Source organism: Dermatophagoides pteronyssinus, unplaced genomic scaffold (genome assembly GCF_027571235.1).
Source record: "Dermatophagoides pteronyssinus isolate colony J.1.1.1.1 unplaced genomic scaffold, Derpt_VIB-CSIC_2022.12 sq0003, whole genome shotgun sequence".
Taxonomy (NCBI): Eukaryota; Metazoa; Arthropoda; class Arachnida; order Sarcoptiformes; family Pyroglyphidae; genus Dermatophagoides; species Dermatophagoides pteronyssinus.
This window is the reverse complement of record NW_027461527.1, coordinates 2,187,602-2,211,631: the sequence shown is the minus strand read 5'-3', so window position 1 is coordinate 2,211,631 and position 24,030 is coordinate 2,187,602. Positions and strand designations below refer to the sequence as shown.

Below are 24,030 nucleotides of genomic sequence, written 5' to 3'. Positions count from 1 at the left end.
TGATTTCTTTTTTTGTTTGTTTGTTTGTTTCATAACAAGAAATGGACATCAACATTATCATAATCGCCAGCAATAGCAACAGCAACAACAAGAAGTTTTTTTTCTTGTAAATCATGAAACTTGCAAAACTAGTTTTCTTTTACTTCGATGTCTTTCTCTCTTGAATTGATTTTTTTTGAATAAAAATTGTTTTTTTTCTATCTGTTTAGTTTTGCCTCATTTCTTCGAACTACTACTTGATTCAGAATATATACTTTTTTTTCGAACGAAAAAAAATATTGTCGTTTCCATCATCAAACTACATTTGGTTAAATTTCGTTTTTTTTCACCCAGAACCAGAACTCTTAACTACCACCACCACCACCAACAACAACAACAACAACATTGAAGAAATCATCATCAAATGATTTTAAGATTTCACGGACTTTATCGTTGTCTACAAGTATTTTTTTCAAATAAAAGATTCGTCAAAGTTATAAAACATAAAATATACGAAGAAGTTTATGATCATCAAAACACGGTATTGAAATTTTGATTTTCAACCAAAAAAAAGAATCAACAATATATAATCGAAATAAATAAACTCGACCAACAAACGACGACGACGATCATAGATTGGAGAAAATAAGCATCACCATTACTTAATGCTACTACGAAGAATAAAAAATTTCAAGAGATTCTTCAACGAAAACACAAAAAAAAACATCAACGAATCACATCACATTACTTTTATTCGTTGTTTTTTTACGACGAATTATTGTTGTTGTTAGCATCCAGCCAAAATTAAAAAAATAAATAGAAAGAAAATGTGGAAAAAAGCTCCCGTGTCTATGTAATGTGTATGGATTTGAAAGAAAAGCGTTTCGTTTTTTCTTGATGATTTCATCGTTTTTTAGTTTGTTGCCGTCGTTCATTGTCGCCGTTGTCAAGATCAACATCATCATCTTATCCTCATCACATCATTTAATCGTAATTTTTATTTTTATTTTTCAAAGATCTCACATCATAGTTGTTTTTTTAAAGTGTGTATGTGTATTGCAACTTCGTTTGATCATAGATCATCGTCATCGACATTAGCTACCAATAATATTTTGTCCATATCGTTATTATCAGTATGTATATCCTGTTATGGGTGTCTATGGTGATTTTGTTTTTTTTTATCGCCCACCCCTTTTATATTTTCTGTGTATTTTTTCTCTCTGATTGTGTGCATGTTTATATGCATTTTTCGCAAATTTTGAACCAGAAATGTCATTACGAAATCCATCAATGAAAACCACAACAGTAACAAATATAGCAGACAATCAGAGAGAAATAAACATGATGATAATCAAACAGATTAAAACAAAACAACTAGAAACAAACAACAACAAAAAAAAGAAGAAATCATCATTAGCCATCATCCAATGTAGATCTAATCCAAAATCCGTGTTAATAATTTTGATCTATCCATAGTGTTTTTATTATATAAAAAATTATTGTTAACAAAATGTTTGTATACCAACAACAAGGTGGCTATAGTAATATTATATTGATATTGCTAATGATGATTAGTTAGTTAGTTAGTTTGTTTGTTGGTTAATTTTTTTTAGGTTTACATAGATACGTGTTTTTTTCATTTGTCTTTACTTTTTTTTAAATAATATTAATTTATTTTTATCTTATATCATGTATATGAGATATATTGGCTCACGATGTGTGTGTGCGGAGGAGAGGGGGGGGTTAAAGAAATTATAATTACGACAACAAATATGTTTTTGTTTTCATTTATTTCTTTTCTTTCGTTGTAAATAATTTTCATTTGTTTCTTCTTTTATTTTAATTAGGTTAATTATTCAATTCAATGGGAAAAATCGCTCATATGAAAAAAAATTTCAACTAATTCGGTCGATGGATAAAATTGATGGCCAAAAAAAAAATTCAAATTTTGTTTATTCAATAAAATAATTTTTCCCGCGCAATTCTCATCATCATCATCATTTTGAATCCAACGATTAATCATTCAATATTTGACAATCATCATCATCATCATAAATGAATCCATTCCAATAAAGAAAAAAAAGCAGAAATTCGTGTCTTCATTATATGTGTGTTTTTGTGCGGATGTGTTCAGATTTGTGATCTATTTTCTATTATTGTAGTTCAATTGTGTAACAAATTCGTTTTTTTAATTTTATTCAAGTGTGTTTTTTGGTTTCATTTTTTCAATTGTTACTTTGTCCATTTCTATCCTTTTAAAAACATTTTGTTTGTTTTTCATCATCATTACTACGTTCTTCAAACGTTTTTTCGTGAACGTATAGATTCGTGTGTTCTTCAAACCCTACCTATCTCCAACTTAAATTTTTTCGGGTTTTTTTTGTTTCTTTTACGTAACAAAAATTTCGTTCATCACGAAATCGACAATCATGACCAGCGGAGCGCCAGCTTGGTCTGGAAGTTCCCTAAAATCATATGCCGAATCTGATGGCGCAGATTCACATGATGATGATTCCAGTAAAGATGGTTCATTAAAAGGTGGTGGCAGTGGTTCAATTGATGGTTTAAACGGTACCAATAATGGTGGCAGTTCAGATGCCGAAGGTGTTTGGTCACCGGATATTGAACAAAGTTTTCAAGAAGCATTGGCAATCTATCCACCTTGTGGTCGTCGTAAAATTATACTTTCCGATGAAGGAAAGATGTATGGTAAGTGAAAATTTTTCTTAAAAATAAATTTGAATGGTAAATGATTTCATCATTGATTTTTTTTTAAATATTAAAAAACGAGATTTGTCTTTATTACACTTAGCTATTATTATTAACTAGTAAAAAATTATCATTCTGCTTATTTAGCTACCTTGTTCCAATCTTCAATGATAATAATAATAATTGAATTGAATTGGAAATGGAAAATTAAGAGTTGATTAGAAAGGCAAACATTGCAAACATTTTTTTTCTGCCCAAAACATAAAATTAAATGTGATGCATACTATTATTATTATTTTTTAAATAGTTTTTCTTTTTTCTGTTGTTCAGTCTATTATAATTTCATAATGTGTGGTCATTTGTGTTGTCATCGTCATTGACCACCAATTCTTATTTGATTTATTTCCATTCAAATATCAATAGACAACAATAACAACAAAATTTATGATATCAGCCCATTTCAATGAATGGAAATCGATTTTTGTTGTTGTTGTTGTTGAATTTTTTTTTCCAAAAACAAATTTTGTTAATTCAATTTTGGAAAATCTTAATATTTATTACTTTTGCAAGAACATTATTTGAATGATAATAATAATCATAATCATTATAAATGTTTTTTTTTCACTATGCAAATCCCAATAATTGGTTTTTTTTCTTCTTTCAATTAATTGTTTCATGTTAATTTTTGTTTTAATGCAAGTCACGGCCCTTATTTGTTTTTAACGTTGTTTTGTTTTTTGCTTTATCCATTCAATATTTTGCTGGTATTCCATCTATTAATTTGTCCATTGTTTTTTTTTGTGGCAAAAACAGCAATCATTTTTGTTTCAATCAATGATTATCGATTTTGTTGTTGATCCATGTTTATACATGATTTTTTCATTGATAAATCTACAATTATATCTTTTTTTAAAAAAAAATCTTAAAATAATTCTTTGAACTCTCTCTTTCTCCTTTAAATATTTTGTACATTTATCATTAAAATTGAATACAAATTTATAATAAGCCGATTTATTGTTGCTGTTTTTCTATTTTATACAAGGGCGATCGATAACAAGCATTTTTTTCTTTTGAATGATTTGTTTCATTAATCCTATAGAATGATATCTATAAATGAAATTGAATAGAATTTACATGATTATCCGAATATATTCTTTATGCAATTTGTTTTGTTTTGTTTTGTTTTTTTCAAATGTTTTATATATGATTCTGATTTTCCATTTGAATTTCGATACGAAAATAACCAGAATAACCATGTACACAATTATTTGTGTCTGTGGACAGCCCGAACATGACATTTCCATTATTATTTTCATGTCAACAACAACCACTATTACAACTAAGCTTAATAGATGATGATGATGATGAAGAACAAATTCATTTTGTTCTTGTTGTTGTTTCATTGCCAAGAAATTATGTTGAAACAAAACAGGGATCAAGATACATTTTTTTCTCTCTATTTTTTCTTGCCTAGATTTCTTTTACCAGGTTTTTTTTCTTTTTCAATCATTTTATTAATAAAATCATTATTATTTTTTCTTTTTGTATGTGATATGTTCATTCCATTTTAATGGTAAATGGTATTTGAAAAATTTCTTTTTTTCCCCGAAACAAATCAAATGAAATCCAAAAAACACTTTGATCGATTTCGATAAATCAATGACTACGATTTTGTGATGTTCATTTATTTTTAGCCAAATTCATAGATGTGTGTGTGTGTGGGTGTGTGCATGTGAGCATTGTGTTTGTATTTTATCTTTATTGATTTCAATTGTTCAATTTTCATGTTAATATTACTTTTTCATGTCTATATTTAATTGATTTACAAATTGAATTACTGTAACGAAAATAAATGAAAAATTAATTGAACAAAAAAGTATCCATCGTTTCTTTAGCATCATTCCAACAACAACAATAACAATGAAGAATAGAATAATTGAACAAAGAATTTCGGAATTTCATGATATTTCCAGTATTGTATAGTTTAGCAACAACAACAACAACAACATTGTTTGATATATGTGATTATTTATTTGATATATCGATTGTTGATGGATAGAAAATGATTTTTTTTCATACTTGCTAATTAATTAATAGAGATTTCTTCGTCTCTTAATGAATCATTATTTACTAAATAAATCAATCCATTTTATTCATTCATTTTTTTCTCATTATTATAATTTAGTTATTTGTCTAAGATTTATGAACCAAAAGAATCTGGCTACTTTCCCCTACAAACAAAAAAAATTCTTGTTATACAAAAGAATTTTCAAGTTAGATAGCGAGGGGGAGAAAAATAAATTCTCTTGATTGTGAAATTGTTGTTTAGTTTTTTTTTGGATCGATGAATTTTTTCATTCGCACTAACCACACATAGAAATTCCGGTTATTGTATTACTTTATCACGATAAACTGGTATATCGTCAATTTAAATAAATGAAAATATAAAAATATATGAAAACAAAATATAAATTCCAGCTATACATTCCAATGTCTATGGCGATGATGATATTGGAAAGCAAATAACCTGTATGTTTAAATAGCATTGATTCATGATTTTTTTCTGGTTTTGATAGAATAGAAAAAAAAATCGTAGAATTACTATAAAATATTTCAAATATTCTGGCCATAGGGGTGTAAGTAACGGTTTTGTAATGAGTGTGTGTGAAAATAATAATAATGATGATGATAAAATTAGATCAAGATGTCTATTTATTTATTGTAACGGTCTGTCGGTTGCTATTCGGTCGATCGCATCACAACTAATCATGGTGAATAAATAATAATAACGACAACAACAACAATGGTTAATAAGCTTTTTGATTAATGTACTTTTGATCAGACTAATTGTGTATTCAGTATAGAATCAACTAGATATTTGGTGAATTTTCTAGTTTTTTTTTATTCTCATTCATTCATTCATTAATTCCGATCTTTGAAGGATTTGTCAATATTTTTTCGAGAAATTCTTTTAATGTTAGAAAAAAATTTCGCATCATATTATTTATCATATTTCTTTAACGAAAAAATGAATAATAAATGGGTAGAATGGGAAACTTTTCTGCCATTAAAAGTTAAGAGAGAGTGAAAAAATTTCTGAAATTGAAATTAAAAGAATGATTCAAATTATTACAGATGAGCAATGACGATGTAAAATGATGTTCTTTACTGAAGAAATATTCGGTTGATTTGAACAAAAAAAAACAAACGAACTGTTGTGGATAATAATTTGAATAATGTGTAGAATTTCGTAACAAGCAGTTTTCCTATCCATTTCTTTTTTTTCAATTTTAATTGTAATTTTTTTTATGTCTAATATTGATTTTGATTTATTATTCATTCACATAAATTATATAATTTTGTCTGCTGAGCAACAATAATAACATTGTAGGATGAAATGAAATCAAAATTCAGAATTTTTTTCGGTGCAATGATATTGTGAATTGATTAGATGATTTCTTTTGTTGAAACCCTTTGTTTTCTATGATGATAATGTTAATGATGAACATTCCAGATCAATAATTTTTAGAAACAGAAAAAAAATTAAATCTATTTCGAAATTTATTCAATTTATAATCTGGTAAAATATTCAGATTTTGATTTCATTTACATTTTTTTTCAAACAAAAAGAAAAAGAAAAATTAATTTCGTTTGTTGCATTTTCATTTCATTAACGTTTATTCGTTCGTTTGTTTTGAAACAATGAGAAAAAAAAAGAATATTTTTCCGCTATTTTTCAATCATGAAAAATAGTAGTAGAATTCGATTATCTTATTTGTATCTCAAATGAATAAATTTACATTTCTCATATAATAAATCCATTGGTCTCATTTTACTATCACTATAATTTGAATGATAATTTTCTTTTGCAAATCTATTTTCGTTGTTGTTGTTGTTGGTTATTAGTTTACAAATTTGATTAACATCCCGGAATATTTTTGGAATTTCTTCGATTGAATTCAGAAAATTTATACAATTTTCCAGCATTGTATTATCATTATCATCATTGAAATATACTATAGTGATATGCATGGTTAATTTTTTCGTTTTGTTAAGAATCGATAATGTTTAGTTGTCAAAATTTGAATGTATTGTTTGATTTTCTTATATTTTATCGAGATTAATTTTTAATTAATTCAATTTGATTTTGTTTTTCGTTTTTTTTCCCAACCATTTTGGATTCGTATTTCCGATTTCTATTTATAGTTGATGATGGATTTTACTAATTTAAAATCTTTTATTTTTTTTCCTTTTTATTCGTTCATCAATCCTTTCACCCATATTTAATTTTGTTCATTTGCAATACAAATTTATTTCTGATTTGTATCCAAAAGTGTATGTTGACTGTGAATTGAATTGCGTCAAATCTAATCCATCAAAAATTTGCATCTTTGTTTCATTTTAATCTTATTTCTTGTTTGTTTTTGTGCCATGATCATTAGTTTTGTTTTACCCCATATGGAAATTCGTTATAACTCATAATAATAATCGGTACTCATGGTGTGTATCCTATTTTTTTAGCCTAGATGACTTCTTTGGAATTTTTCTCTTATTTTCCCTCCTATCTTCTTAATTTGGTAATGCAACAAAAACCAGAATTTAGAAGTGGAATAAGAAAAAAAAACTGCAACTTCAATTAATTTGAAGCCGTTTTTCTCTACGATCTTAACACACGCACACACACACACACCCGAAAATACTAGAAATTCAGGGGATCATTCTTCATTTTCTGACGAAGCAGACATTTTCCGCTATTGCAATCAATTCATTCTTTAGGGAACATTACAAATGTTCTTTATATTTATTCTTGATGATGATGATGTTGATGAAATGTTCTAGAAAAAAAGTTTCACTTTGTTGAAAATGTCATCATTTTTTTCTTTCTTTCTCTCTATTCGTTTGTTGGTATTGTAGCAAAAAAAAATTCACCGAATTCTGTACGCGTACCAAAATCTAGTTAAGCCAAACGAATCAAATCAAATGAAATTATCATCATCATTGTATTTTGTAACTGATAATGATAATTATTGTCTTTATGGTATGTAAAGTAAGTAATGAAAAAAAGAAGAAAATTCCAAAAGCCTAAAGACAAGAAAAAAAACAAACAAGCATAAATGAATAAATGACTGAATGAATCTAATTCTTAATTAATTAAATATATATGTTTTATTTGGATCACCGGATATTCAAATTAGTAATTTTGCTTTTGGTATTAACATTTTACCTTTTTTTTAACATGATACGCTCACCTTCCATTCAATTCCATCATACAGATGATGAACAAAAAGGATTTTTTTTGAAATTTTGAATTTTTCAAGAATCATAAATGATTTTTCGGTGCGGCAAAAAAACCAAAACCAAACGAAATGTTTGCTTTTCATTCAGTAATGTTGAACACATATATCGAAATAAATTCAAATACATTGAGAGAGAGAAAACTTCAATTATTTTTTTCCATCTTCTATTGTGTTATTAAATTTTTTCTTTCTCTACCTCAAAATGAAATGACAATCACAATATGAAATTAATTATATTGAAAAAAATAATAATTCTACGAAGAATTAGACAGAAAAAAATGAACCAAACTGATTCTATCATTCTTCACTTCGGGGCATTTTCTTCTTCGTCGGTGTTCTATCAATAAAGATTATGAATTTTGATAGAATTTTCTTATATATTTTAATTCCGTTGTCATCATAGTCATCGTCGACGGTTTACAACAACAAAAAAATTACAATTATTATTCACATTTATATTTGACAAGAAAAAGTTGTTAATTTTTTACCTATGGATGGAAAAAAGTAAATGAAATGCTATCCAAATTCCTAATGTTGATGATGATGTTTTTCTTTACAATTCTTTTGATGTTTTTTTTTGTTGTTGATACCATTTACAACAACAACAAAAAAACTCAACAATTTCATATGTTATAATGATCTGTGTATTGTAATGTTGTTTGTTGGCAAATATCAATAGAATATTAAATTTTCATTCAAAAAAAAAAACGAAAAAAAACACAGAATACTTAATTGAAGTTTTGCACACCCCGTATATAAGAAAGCATTAAAATGAAAATGATTTTTTTCCAAATGGAATCAACATTATGATTATTTAGGAGAAGAAAAAAAATTCACAAAATAGAATTTCATTATAATCATAATGATGATGATGATGATGATGCAGGAACGAAGCAAAATGAAATGAATAATCATTTGGACAAAAATTCTTCTTTTTTTTTGTTGAAAATTGAGAATTGCAAAAAACGATGTAAAATTAAATGTTTTATAAAATTGAAAATGAAAATCCACCAATTTGAATAGTGAATGAATGGATGAAAAAAATTCTCTATTCATTTTAAATATTCTATTCAAAATTGAATATATTTCATCAAATCGTTTGTTGTTTGTATATGAATCAACACGACGATGATGCCAACTATCATCATCAATAGGTTTTGATTCTAATATTAACCCCATCAATTGAGTGGTATGTTTTTTTTTTTTTTTGAAGAAAAAATCGTTTGTATAATGTATGTGTGTGTAAATAAGATGCACGATCTTTATTCTCCGATCACACGGTTATTATTTATTGCTATGATCATTTTTTTACATTATTCTTTTATTCTGGTTTTTTTCAATTCCGAACTGGTCGGTTGTTTTTTTTTGCTGGATGCGGTTCTTTCGATTTCAATGTAAAGTTTTGTGTTTTTCCCCCTCTTACTCATAATAGCAAAGAAAAACATCATCTTGGTTGTTGATAGTGATGATGATGATGATGATAATTTAGGCAAATTTTTTTTTGGCCGTCGTCGATTCTTTTCTAATTTTATTCATTCATTCATTTTAAGCTGGTATGTTTTTCACCACCATTCTGTTACCATAAACATACACACTTACATTGGATAAATTTGTTCGCTTTTCTTTTCTTTTTTATTTATTTATTCGCACAATTTAACAATAGCAAATAACTTTTTTTTCATTCATCCTCTATCAACCATTTCATATGGTTATTGTATCCATATAATATATCCGTTCCAGGACTTTCCTTGCACACAAACACACACACGCATATGGATGATTCTATTTCACACCAATGATGTTTTTTTTCTACAAATATTTCTTTCATTGAATTTTTCATTGTATTTTCTATCCCATTTCGACCATCACATCGTTTGCATCGGCAAAATAATTCGCTTATTATTATTTTTATTTTGTATCGTAACAAAATAAACAGGAAAAAAAATAGTACTCGATCCGATCAAATAATAATAATAATCTAGTGATTGTTTAAGTAAACGATTAATCGACATTACTTTACAAGACACCGTGCCACCAAATTGATCTTATTTGATTTATGATGAATTTAACGAAAAAGTTTTTTTCTTTAAAATGTATTCTTCTCGAATAACGAATCTATATTTTTTCCAATTGATTTTTTGAAAAACAAATCGATCAATTTTAAAATGTTCTTTTTTGTTTTTGTTTGAATCATTATATAACAAATGTGCAATTTTGCAAATATTTGTGACAATTTTATTGCAAAAAAAATGAAAAAATTTAAATGATTCATAATGTTATTTTTGTGAAACAAATTTGTTTCAAAAATTTTCCAAAAACAAAATTCCCAATTTAAAATATTCTTATTATTAATCATCTACAACAACACCAAACGATTACAGCAGCAGATTGTCACATACATATACACACACAAATTGCCGTTAGTAATTTGTTGTAGTTGATGATCATTGACCAACATTGATAATAATGATAATAGCTGGAAATACCCAAAACGAAATCTCTAAATCCTATAGAATTTTATTTATTTTCTGGTTCGATAACATGTACTTGTTGTATGTTTTTTGTTGTTGTTGTGGTAATGATGGTGTCTATGTTTATTATTATATAATAATGATGATGAAATAGGAAAAAAGCAATTTTTGTTTTGTTTTATCATCATCAGTGATGAACGTGAAAAAAAATTTCCCACTATATTTCGAATATTCACTTTAATCGATTGTATCGAAATTTTTTTTTCATTCGGTTTTTTTTCACCGAAACAATCATATATGATAAAATGTAAATTAAAATTTAATTATATTCCATTGACACTGAAAATTATCATCATCATCATCATCATCATTGAAATGTTGTAATTATCTTTTACAAAAAAAAGAAGAAATTTATTATTATTAGGAATTTCATGATAATGAATATATGATTGCACATGTGGTTTGTTATTGATATATAAGTGTGTGTGTGTGTGTTTGTGTTTCAAACATTTCATGTTTCATTCCAATCATTAATTTGTATATGACATTTATATAAAAGAATTTTAGGCTTCTGTTTTTAGTTATTATGAGAGGAAAAGGAAAATTGAAGCGAAAAAGTGAGGCCATTATCCTATCTCTATGGATTTGTTTTTTTGGTCCCTGTTTGTGTTTTGTTTCTACAAAAATCTAAATTGGATTGATTTTTTTATTATTATTAATATCATATTATGATTATTACATATATTGATGACAATGTTGAACATATTATTGAACATGACATAAACACACACGCATACACATTTCATTTAATATTAGATTTGATTATGAAAAAAAGGAAAATTATTATTATTATTAAAGTGTGTATCAGCAATGTGTAATCAATTTATAATGGATTCGTTTAAGAGATGTATTCATTGAAATCATGTTTATTTTACAAACAACAACAACGACCAAAATAAAAAACAATTAAAAAAAATTGTCTAGTCTCTCACACTACCTAGCTAACTTTCTATATTTATCTCTTATAAACTAAATGAAATATTGAAAAAAAACTATATTACATTGGAATAGATGAAATTATCTATTGAAATAGAGAAAAAACAAAACAAAACATCGTTGTCTACAGCAACAACAACAACAACAACAGTAAACAATGATGATGACAAAATAGGCAGCAACTATGATAAAAAGAAAAAACCAAAATTATGTACCAAGAATCTTCGATTCATTTGTGTTGTGTTTGTATCTACGTTATTAATAATAATAATAATAATTGTCCTCATCGTTTTTTTTATGATGACATATAGAATCCAATAGTTATATTTGATAAAGTGAAACGATATCAACAACAACAACAAAAAAAGTTAGCTTGAAAGACAACAAATAAATGAATGAATGAAATTATTTTATTAGAGCACCGAACCGGAATTCAACGAAAATGAAAATGAAATTGAGAATTTGTTCTAAACATACACACACATACATACACTTTTTACGGATAGATTTCATAGATATTCTATAAGCGCCATTCATCTATCTCGATTCTTGATTTTTGCTTATTTTTTTTTCTCTTTTTCCAAGTGGATCGACGACAGTGATGATGATGATGATGATGATGGCAATGGCAAACGGAGACAACAACAACCAAAAACCAAACGACAATGAAATGAATTGAATGGTGATGATGATGATGAAAAAAAACGAGCCACATTCCAAGCATTCCAATGTTACTATGGGATACACAAACACACACACACACACACTTGCCATAACGGTATTCTTTTGTTCCTGTTAGGAGTTTTTTCATCCCGTTTTTTTTTCTCTATTCTGGTGTTTCATTCATTCATTCATACATCATTTGGGTTGGATTCATTTCTGTCCAGTGGTTGGTCGATCTTTTTTTCCCTTTTTTTCCTGAGATTGATGATGATGATGATGGTGATGGTGATTCCGGCAAATTGAATCGACATTGCCCATTTGCAATGAATTTCTTTTTTTCACTTGTTCACTTTCTCCTGGTTTTTTTTCTCTCATTCTAGTCGTTGCCATTATTTCTTATTCTTATTCTTTTATTTTATGATCAGAAAATTTATCGTCTTTCAAGAATCATATATGTTATTTGGATGAAAATCGACAACGATGGACATGTTCCTATGTCTATTCCTATCATCATCATCAGCTACATGGCTATTGTCGTATTTTTTCATAAATTTGACTTGATTTTTTCTTCCCCCTCCATTTTTTTCATCAACCAGTCAACAACAGCAACCACCCACTATTTTTCTTTTCAACAGGGGTGTAAGAAGAAGTGAAAAAGAAAATGTAAAAAAAAACTTAGCCTGCATTATATATTTGTCCTGTATTGTCGTTGTTGTTGTTGTTGATTCCAAAATGGTATGCATTTTTTCAGAGTTACATCCATAGAACTTTCATAGTTTTTTTTCATTTTCGTTGGAAAAAAATGTGAAAAAGAGAAAAACTTTTTTCCATGACGATCCAAAAAAAATATAACATTTATATGTTCCGTTGAAAAACAAAAATATATATCAAACCAAAATGAATTTTGTCATTTATTCTTTGCTCACATGGTCCATCATCATCATCATCATCATAGTCATTGAGCGGAAAATATTTTTCTCATTTTGATTTTTTTATTTTTATTATTTCATTCCATTCATCCATCTTTTTTCCGTTATTTTTACTTTTTGTTTAGAGAAAGAAAGAGAGAGAGAGAGAGAGAGAGAAATATGTTGTTTGTCCAAAAAAAAAGATCTAAAAACATGTTCGTTGATTTTAAACAATGACAACAAACAGCAAGTAATGATTTTCAAAATATAAAAAACACTTGAATCATCGGTGTTTTTTTCTCTGGTAAAAAGTAAAAACTTTTTTCTCCCATTCCATATCGTTTTCCCCACCAAGTTTCATTCTGTTACATTGTTGTTGTTGTTGAAAGAAAAAAAACAAATTCAAATCAAAACAATACAAATAACAAAAAAAAATGAAAAAGAATATTCCTTGTAAAAGAATTCAATAGTGTGTTGGAAAGAAATTAAATTCAGCCAGTCAGTCAGTCAGTCAGTCAGTGAGGAAAACAAAAATCAACGACAATTGCGATTTGATTGTCTATGTTCATGTTTTGGATGACAATTTCTTTATTTTGTTTTCACTATAGAATGGAAAAAAAATGAATTTGAAAATTATTATTGCCAAACATTTTTGTTTTGTTTCAAATGTAAATAAATAATGAAAAATATCTTTCGATATTAATGAATATTATGATGATGATGATGATGGCGGCGACTATTATGACAATGACAAACAAAATTTATTCATATTATATGTGATGAATAAAAAAATTCTTCTTTTTTTTTGTCTAAACGGAGAGAAATTTCCAGATTCATTCTATCCAAATGAATTGTATTCGCATTTTGTTTTTATCTGATTCTAATATTTGATTTGATGAAAAATTCCATAATATTCTGATATATTGACAAATTCAATGAATTTTCGAGAATCTTCTCTTCAGCAAAAAAACAAAACAAATACAATATTTTATATTTGTGAACATAAACTCGTTAAGTTAATCAATATATATTTTATTTTTCGATTCCATTCTTCGTCTAGATCTTTATTCTTCTACTCTCCTCCTCCCTTTTCATTTACTAAAAAAATTATTGTTCAGGTTGTCGATATGATGATATAATAACTCTAAAATAAAACATTATTATTATCTAATAAAACAAAAGAAATGAAAAAAAAACAGAAAGAAATAACAATGATAATAAAAACAACAATAATAATAATAATAATAATAATCATCGTTATTATTGTCATATATAACTTTATGTTCGTGTTAAGGCCCAATATCTTTTTTTTCCATTTCAATTATTGATATCAAAAGCAAACGAGTGAGAGATAAAGTAAGTGAGATAGATACAAATTTTTTCATTTCATTTTAGATTCAAAATTCGGGGACCAATTTTTTAATTGTCTATACACGCACAAAGCTAAACAAAACAAAAAAATTCCATCTTTTTATCTATTCCACTACTTATCACACTATCATTTAGTTCGTTCACTTTATCACTCTTCATTTATTCATTCATTCATTGATCTAATCACATTGTTTGGTGGTTGAATTTTTCTTCAATTTTTATTATTATTATGATTCCAATAGTCAAAATTCATCATTTTTTCTAAGCTTGATTTTACAAATTACTTGTTTTATAATACGATGAACATTCAAGCCTTGATGATGATGATGATGATGACAGAGGTGGAACAAGAATAAATGATATAGATACAGAATTTATTACTGTGAAATTTTTTTCCTGTGATTTTCAAGCTCACGATTTAAATTTATATGATTTATATATGTGTGTGAATGAAAAGAAAATGAAAAAAAAGATTTTCAGTAATTTTTCTACATTAAACTTTATAGTTTTTGCTTTTAGTGTTTTTGTTTTGTTTTGTTTTTGCTGTCATTTTTGCTTTTTATTCAATCGTTGATTCTCGATTTCCTATCCAATTCCAACAAAAAAAAAAAAGAAAAGAAAAAAGAATAAATGAATGAATTTCCTCTCTTATTTCATTATTATTTGAAGGCTTGTGTTATTGAAAATTAAATGGAACTCATTTTCATCATCATCATCATGTGGCGTGCGTTTAGGTTTCAAATGAAATTCCATGAATTCTTTCATTGTAAATTCTTATTGACTGCTTTTGCGTCGTACTAACTTACTGGTTGACTGAATGACTGACTAACTGTCTGTCTGTTTGTTTGATTGTCTGACTGATTGAATGACTGTGTGTGTATGTACGGTTTCTATTATTATTTTCATTTTCATTAAGATTTTGATTCTTTTGATATATTTTTCTTTGTCATCTCCGGTGAATATTGATGATTGATCTTTGAAAAAAAACACAATGTATGTCCTTGTGAATTAAACCGGACATTTTTCTTATGAAATTTACTTGGTTTTAAGTTTCTACAACCCATTTATGTTTTTTTCTTTAGAAAAGTGCATTTGTATTGATATTTTTTTTCAGATTTCAAAATAGATTTCTTTGTCTTGTTTGTAACATCATAATTACGATCGTTACATTTATTAATCAATGAAAATAATTATAAAAAAGCAAGAAAAACTATGGATTCTTCACTATTATAATTTCATTATTGTTTTATAACTTTGAAACGTTTTTTATTACATTTAGTAATTTTCCATAGAAAAAAACGAATATATATTGCATAATATTAAATGCGAATATTGTCTATTCATTACATTCAAGAATTGAAAATGAAACACGGTTCGATCAGAATCGATATTTATAGAAAGTAAAAAAGAAAAGAAATTAATCTTCATACACACACACACCTACACCATTTATAATGATAATATGGAAAAAAGCTGCACTATTTTCTTCTTTTTTAATTAAATTTATCATTCATCAAATTCATTATTCATCGATGACAACTTTAATGGAAACAATGATTACATGTGAAAATAAAAAGTAATTCATTCCAGGATAATATATTATAAAATTTAGCTTAACAACAATATGCACGTGTGCGTGTGCAGGTTTTGAGGTTCAGAGGTTTTTTTCACGCAAAAAGTTTTCAGAATAATTTTTCTTTTCTTTTTTTTATATTCCAATTTCATTTGAAGTTTGAATTTGTATATTTGTACAACGATAGTTGTTTAAGTGAATGAGTGGTGGTATTGAATTCTGTATCATTCCCAGAAAAAATAATACATTCTTTTGAAAATATCGATAATCATAATAATAATAACAATAATAAGCAACAAAAAAACAAACTAAGATCATAAATAAATTTTTTTTCTTCATAAGTCACGTCATTTTTTTTAATTTTTTTTCTTGGAATTTGATAATTTTGTTTATATAAATAAATGAAAAAAAATCTCGAATTGAAATCACACCAGAATTGAAATGAAATTTTTCAAATCATTTCATTTCCTTTTTTTTTGCTGTTGTTGTTGTTTATCCACATGAATCATTATCATTTCTGTTTTTTTGAGATTCTTCACATTCATTTCTTGTCGAATAAGACGATGACAGAGGGAGAGAGAAAAGAACATACGTAAAACATCTAGCAATTGATCGACCAATTGATCGATTTTTCTTTTCTTGTTTTTTTAACAACAACAACAACAACAGAGAAAAGTCAAGAAAAAATCTTTCATCTCAAAGTTAAATGTTTTTTCATTCTTTACAGATTCTTTTTGTTTTCATCATCATCATCATCAAGTAGGACCCTTCTCTCTAGGATCAGAAAAGAAAAAAAATCGAAAGCAAAGCAATTGCTGATTGCTGATGCTAGAATTATTTTTCTTTCCCTTATTTCACACAAACAAATATAGAATAACAACAGCCATATAAATTTCAAATATAAATCAGTGTTGTTGTTGTTGTTTGTTGGAATGCCATTTAGATTTGTCAATGTCTTGTCATCGATGGCGCGGCTACATTTGTTGTTTCAATGAAAAAAAACAAAAACAACAAAAACATAGAATAAAATGAATTCAATCGATTTGTTTTCAACAATCGTTTGTTCATTCATTCATTTATTTTCGATTCATATCCATCCATTCATTCATTTTCAATTCAATAAGAATGAAATATAATATTGATTTTTTCACACACACAAAACTAGATAACCCTCGTTATGTTCGTACCCTTTTTGGTTTCATTATGGAGCAAATAAATAAAAAAATTGTTCGAAAGACAATATGATTTTAGATGATCATAATGATTATATGAGTGCGAAACTTTTTTTGTTTCTGTTTGTGTTTTGATTTTATGAATCTTGAATCAAAGATGATGATTATTGATATATTTGATTTTGGCTGGAAAGAAAAAGAGCAAAATGTCTTTGGAAATATTATTGTCATCGTTGGTTAATGTTAATGTTTTCTTGTGTTTGTTCATCTGGGATCAGAAAATCTCTACAATCGTTGATTATACAATTATCATTATTCTTTAATGTTATTCTTGTTCCATCATCAAATATACAATATAATCGGATAAATAAAATAGAATAAAATGGGTGGTGTTTATTTGTTCATTGCTTTTATTTGAAAAGAAAAATTTGAATTGATTTTCTTTTTTTTGAAGACTGCGTTTATATAAATTCTTCATTGCTATAATGAAAGAAAATCAGACCAAACCAAACAACAAACACTGATTTTGGTTGAAAAGAATCAAAATGGAAAGAAAAAAAGCAGTGTAAATTAAATAATAAATGTATCTAATAATATTCGAAAAACATAAAATAGATAGGAATAAAAAGAATATAAATAAATAAAAATAAACGAATTTTTATTACTTATAACATGATGATTATGTAAAACATTTATCTAAGCTACATTGAATTTTTTTTCACAAATATTTTCTCGTTACATTCGATGTTAGGTAATAGCAACCCGATTTATTTATTCATTTTTTTTGTAACATCAAAAATAATGATAATATTGTTATTATGCACATAATGTCAGAATATTCATTGGTTCTTGATATCACACACATACACACACATAAAAGTGAATTCTAAATTCCATAATGTTTGTTTGTATTTGATATATTTCTAATACATGAATGTATAAGATGATGCTTTCGAAAAAAAAGTGAAATTGTCATTTTTTGCCCCATTGTTCTTTTCCTTCATTTTTTTCTATTTTTCTCCCAATACGTATAACATTTTTTTTCTTTCATCGTCCCAGAATTGGCCTGTTCAAATCAACATTCATGTATGTGTTGATAATATTGAATTTGATTAAAAATGTTTAAAATTGATTTCAATGGGAAGGGTATTTGAAAAAAAAATTTGAAATGATGTCAAGAGAATATTACACTGATGATATATATGATGGTATATATTGGAAAAAATAGAATGGCAATCCTTTTTTCACTTGTTTTGCCTATACATATTATTATCATCATCACTATTATTATCGATTTAAATCAATAACTTTTTTCTTTTTCGATTTTACTGACAGAGAATGTTTTTTTTGTTGCATGAATATATGATTTGAAAATGACGGAATAAGATACCCGTATATGACATGTGTGTGCGTTTGTTTGTTCTGGATATATATTATCTTCGTTCCAGAATCCAATATATTTTGCAAATTTTCAAAAAAATTATTAACAACAAACCATTTGAAAGATATTATGCAAGCAAAAAAAAATAAGAATGTGGTAAAAATATTAGTTTTCACTATAAATTTTTTTTTGCTATTCCAGATAAATTGTATACAAAATCATGACAAGTTCATATTGAATTGAATAAATGGTTTTTTGTTATGAAATAGCGAAAAAAAATTCAAATTTTTCTCTTCTTTTCTATTATTCATATTTATCAAAATTTTTTCAATACTTTTTTTTCGTCTAATATTGAATTATGTTTGCATGTGTTTATCACGTCAATTATTTGAAGTATATGCCATGTTTGTGTTATTGTTCCTGGTGGTAACGATTGGTTATATAATGTATATTGAAAAACTTTTATGAATAAATATGGTCCAAACTTTTCTATTCCATTAAAAAAAATTTCACACACCTACAAACACATTCTTTCCAACAAAAAATTTGTTGTTGTTGTTGATAACTTTCATTTACACACCTACAATTGAAATAAAATTGAACCCAATTTAAAATGCTCATCCATCTATAAAACATCATGTTTTTTTCAGCCAATTCAACAGAAATAAAAATGTTTTATCCAAAGAATTTTTTTTTTGCAACATTTATAAAACATTTATTATATTATCGACACATTTGATCTTTTGGTTTTTATCACACACACACAAACGAATGCATTAAATTATTAAATTATTAAATTTTTCTTAAAATAAACAGTATTGTCATTATGTTTGAACGAGACAAAAAAAGAATTAATTTAGATATAGATTGATAGGAATCGTTTTGTTTTTCTTTTTAACGATGAAAAAAAACGATATTATTTTTGTGGATCTTTTTGTATCTATTTTTTTTATACTTTGTAATTGTCCAACATGATTCTAAAATAAATATCTAGATAAAAGAAATTGACGTTTATTTTTTAATAGCTACATTATTACCCACCTATATTGTTGTTGTTTATCTATATATCTTTGAAAGATCTTAGAAATGATACGATTATATAGCCAATAGAAAAAAAACCAGAGAAAAAAACAATACAATTTCATCATTTATTCATTTTATTTTAGGTTTTGATGTCCAATTTTGGGTTACCCCGGAATTGATCATTATTATTATTATTATTTGTTTTTGTTATACACGGTAATGATGGGAGGAATTGAATCGAATTAAGGGTGACCAGAAACAAAAACTGTTTATATTTATCTATTTAAGTCAATCTTTATGATGACAAAATAGACGATGACGTATGATGATGATTTTTATTTTTGTTTATAGTGACGAAATACGTTACGTATACAATTTGTGTTACATAACAACAACAACAGCAGTAATGGGCCATTGCCAAGATGAGATATTTACCGTTTTTTTTGCCTTCTTTGATGTTTGTGTTTTATTTTTATGACCATTTCATTTCATTATATAATTTTTTTAGAGATAATTGTAATTGCAATCCATTTTATTTTATACCTTTTTATAACTGAATGTAAGGAAAACGAAGAAGAATGTTGACTTTTCTTTTTCTATCTTTCTCAAGTCGTTTTTTTCTTATTTACGTTAAAATATATTGCATTTGTTCATTCTTTTCATTATTTTGTCAATTTTTTTTGTTTCTTAATATAATGAATTCATTGGAACGACAGAATTATTTTTTCATGTATATTCTTTTGTTTGCATGCCATACACAATGGTTTAATATGTCTATGTCTGCATTTTTTTTGTGTGTTTGTAATACCGGAGAAGGAAAAAATAGGTTGGTAATGTGTGGTGTGGATTTCAATAAAGTAACAATTTTTTTTGTATCAATGATAATAATGTTGATAAAAATGAAAGGAAATATTCTTAAGAATTCGGGAAATAGAGAAAAAACACGATGAATTTTTCTGTGTAAATAATTCAAATGAAATAAGAATTAATTTTTTTTCTATACAATACTATTATGCGTTAAAGAGAAATGAAAATTCATTATAAACAAAACTATTAGTTGACAATAATTGATCATACAACATTGAATGATGAAAATGTTTAATAATTTTTCATTATTTTGTTGTTGTTGTTGTTCATTCTATACCTTAATTCATCTGAAAATCAATTATAATTTTTGTTTTTGTTTGGTAATAATTATGGTTTCATTTTGTTTTTCTCATTAATTTTTTTCAGGTCGAAATGAATTGATTGCCCGTTATATAAAATTACGTACAGGAAAAACGAGAACTCGAAAGCAGGTCTCTAGTCATATACAAGTATTAGCGAGAAGAAAACAACGTGAAATACAGTCAAAAAGCAAAGTATGTCATAAAGGATTATTCTTGAATAAATTGAAAACAGTTTTCATCATTATTTTTTTCCAATTAAAAGGATATTAAAGAAAAATCCGGCATCCAATCACCATTAACAATTGCTACACCAAAACCTACAACTATAAATAGGATTCATCCCACATTAGCTGATCTGGCACCACAGGTGACTGCTCCTTATCCATCGGTATGTTGATTTTTTTTATATCGATAATGATTTTATTGATCTTAATTTTATCATCAATATAGTTTTGGTCACCAGGAATTTCTCATAACGATTTAAAGAATTTATGTATGCCATCAGCCGGTGCTCATTATTTTCCAGGTGCAAATGGTACAAGTCCTTTAACCAATGGTTTTGGTCCATTTTTTGAAGGAAAATCTATAGCAACGCAAAAATTCCGTCTTGTGGAATTTTCAGCTTTTATGGAATACCAAGAACATGATACTGATAAACATTTGTTTGTTCATATTGGACAAACACCAACATCATCAAGCGATCCAATGCTTGAATCGGTTGATATTCGCCAAATATATGATAAATTTCCGGAAAAGAAAGGCCTCAAGGAATTATTCGACAAAGGGCCACAAAGTGCTTTCTTTTTGGTAAAATTTTGGGCTGATCTAAGCACATCATTGCCCGATGATTCTGGAGCATTTTATGGTGTGACCAGTCAATATGAAAGCAATGATAATATGACTATTGCATGTTCAACAAAAGTTTGTTCGTTTGGCAAACAAGTTGTTGAAAAAGTTGAGGTAAGAAAAGAAATTTATATTTAAAGATAATGATATTATTTTTAATTTGCAGAAAGAATATGCCAGATATGAGAACGGCCGTTATGTTTATCGAATCAATCGATCTCAAATGTGTGAATATATGATAAATTTCATTCATAAGCTTAAACATTTACCTGAAAAATATATGATGAATTCAGTGTTGGAAAATTTTACAATTTTACAAGTGAGTATTATTGATTGTTTAATTACATTGATTAATTCGTTTAATTATTTTTTGATGAATCTTATTAGGTTATTACTAATGCCGATACTCAAGAAACATTACTCTGTATCGCATACGTATTTGAAGTATCAGAAACGGCTGGAACTCAACATCATATATATCGTTTGACAAAAGAATAATTAAATTGTATCTGATTGATTGATTGATAATCTCCCAAATATTGAATATACAGAAACTGGAACACAAACATTTCAGATCTACCTACACACACACACGCCCACAAGGCTCCTATACGAATTTTGTTATATTTTGTTAAATATCATTTTTTTCTTTTTTTGTTTTATTTATATCATTATAAACTTAAAAATTGTATCCGATAAGCTCAATTCTTGAATATCTCCTTTTATTCTCATTTCCAATTTATCTTTTCGGTCATAAATGATGATGATCAAGTGCCTCCAACACATTTCATTCATCAGATATATAAACAATACATACACGTTTATACAATTCAAACTATAGATAAATGTGTGAGTATGTGTAGATTTCAGTCAGATTTAACTAGGCATTTCCGATTTTTTTTCATCTTCCCTTAAAAATAAAAAACAAAAATAATTTGATAAATGTAAATGAATCAACATTTTCACCACAAACATAACAAAACTGAACCGACTAATTCCATTCGCTGTAAACTTGATATTTGTGCCTATCAACAAACATACATACATACGCCCACTAAGCTTACAAAAAAAATGATAATAATTTAATTACAATGGTAAACAAAAAAAGAAGAATATCAAATATAGATTTGTTTTTCAATCTTTTTTTTTCTCGCCATAAAATCGGCTAAATGAATTTCTTTTTCTTTTTCCTCTTGCATGTTTGTTTTTTTCTGTTTCATCATTTCTTTTGTTTAAAAGATAAGAATCATCATTTGCTTCGATTATTTTATCATAATATTCGTTTGCACACACACACACGCATACGCAAGCACGAACAAATCGTAAATTTTTTTTTGTTTTGCTTTTTTTTTGTTTCACCCTAACCACCATTTATTCAACATAATTTTATTCATCAATTATTTTTAAAAATAATTATTATTTAATACATTTTTTCTAATTATTTTCAATGATCGCATCATATTATGTAATTATCAATGAAAATTGATCGAAAAGTTAAAAATTGATTTTTTTCAATGCACATAATTTATAATAGATATTTGTAATAGTTTTCTTTTGCCCATCATCAAACATTACATTAATTTACATCAATATTTCCATAACAATCCAGAATTACTAATTTTATCTTCCGTATTTTTTTTCTTCCTCATTTCTTTCCTTCTATTGTTTCCCTTCCTTCTGAACGATCTCAAACAGTGCCATTTTTCCAAATGATTATTTGCTTAAAACACACAGACAAAACAGAATCGAACAAATTTAATCCGAGCAAAGTTTTCTTTTATTTTTTCTAACAACACACCCATTCAATTCATGTATGTATTTTGCACATTAACTTTTTTTTGCATATAATTCAGAACACACACACACATAAGTACACAAGATTCAAATTATCCAAAAAAATTTGTTAAAATTTTTCCAACCAATTGATCCTGGGAGCGCACGATTATAATTTTCAATCATGATTATGATTCGGTTCGAACGATTCCTGAAATAAGGAACATCTTTATATTGCATTTATTCAATCAATCTCAAATTATCCAGAATCAAGAAAATTCCATTAGAAAATTAAAAGGTTAAAAAAGTCATCCAAACGAGCTATCATCAATTCAAAACAATGTCAACGACCCAGTCACTTACTTTGATCTCAATGCATATAAACAAACAAAAACGATTTGAAAATCTTTCAAACAAAACAAAACGAAAAATCGATACATCATAATATATGTGTGTTTGTCTCGGAAAATTGATTATTTCAATTGATTTATCATTTGACATTTATAACAACGACAACAACAAAAATCCATAAACAACTGTAAATTGATTGAATACATAATGTATTTTGTATTTTTACCTGTACACAATCGATATTTTTTATAAATAATTCATGCAAATAATAACGAAATGATTATTACTAATTTGATTAAATTATTTCAAGTTTAAACCATAGTGTTATGTCATTGCAATTTCGTAATT

General features: G+C 26.6%; 1 protein-coding gene across 1 annotated transcript; it reads left to right on the top strand.

Moving 5' to 3' along the window:
• The first annotated feature begins 209 nt into the window (after positions 1–209).
• sd (TEA domain transcription factor 1 homolog scalloped) lies at positions 210–23,998 on the top strand. The gene is made up of 7 exons (XM_075819377.1): positions 210–1,112; positions 1,827–2,688; positions 20,777–20,904; positions 20,975–21,100; positions 21,163–21,672; positions 21,725–21,877; positions 21,946–23,998. Exons 2-7 carry the CDS (start codon positions 2,409–2,411, stop codon positions 22,054–22,056), a joined length of 1,308 nt encoding a protein of 435 aa, XP_075675492.1. The 5' UTR covers positions 210–1,112; positions 1,827–2,408; the 3' UTR covers positions 22,057–23,998.
• Positions 23,999–24,030: the final 32 nt, after the last annotated feature.

Bases quoted from the DNA above. Each gene is read 5' to 3' on its own strand.
- sd (XM_075819377.1), top strand. From the start codon at position 2,409: ATGACCAGCGGAGCGCCAGCTTGGTCTGGAAGTTCCCTAAAATCATAT. The intron at 2,689-20,776 runs GTAAGTGAAAAT...AATTTTTTTCAG, and splicing joins CGATGAAGGAAAGATGTATG to GTCGAAATGAATTGATTGCC. The intron at 21,673-21,724 runs GTAAGAAAAGAA...TTTAATTTGCAG, and splicing joins AAGTTGTTGAAAAAGTTGAG to AAAGAATATGCCAGATATGA.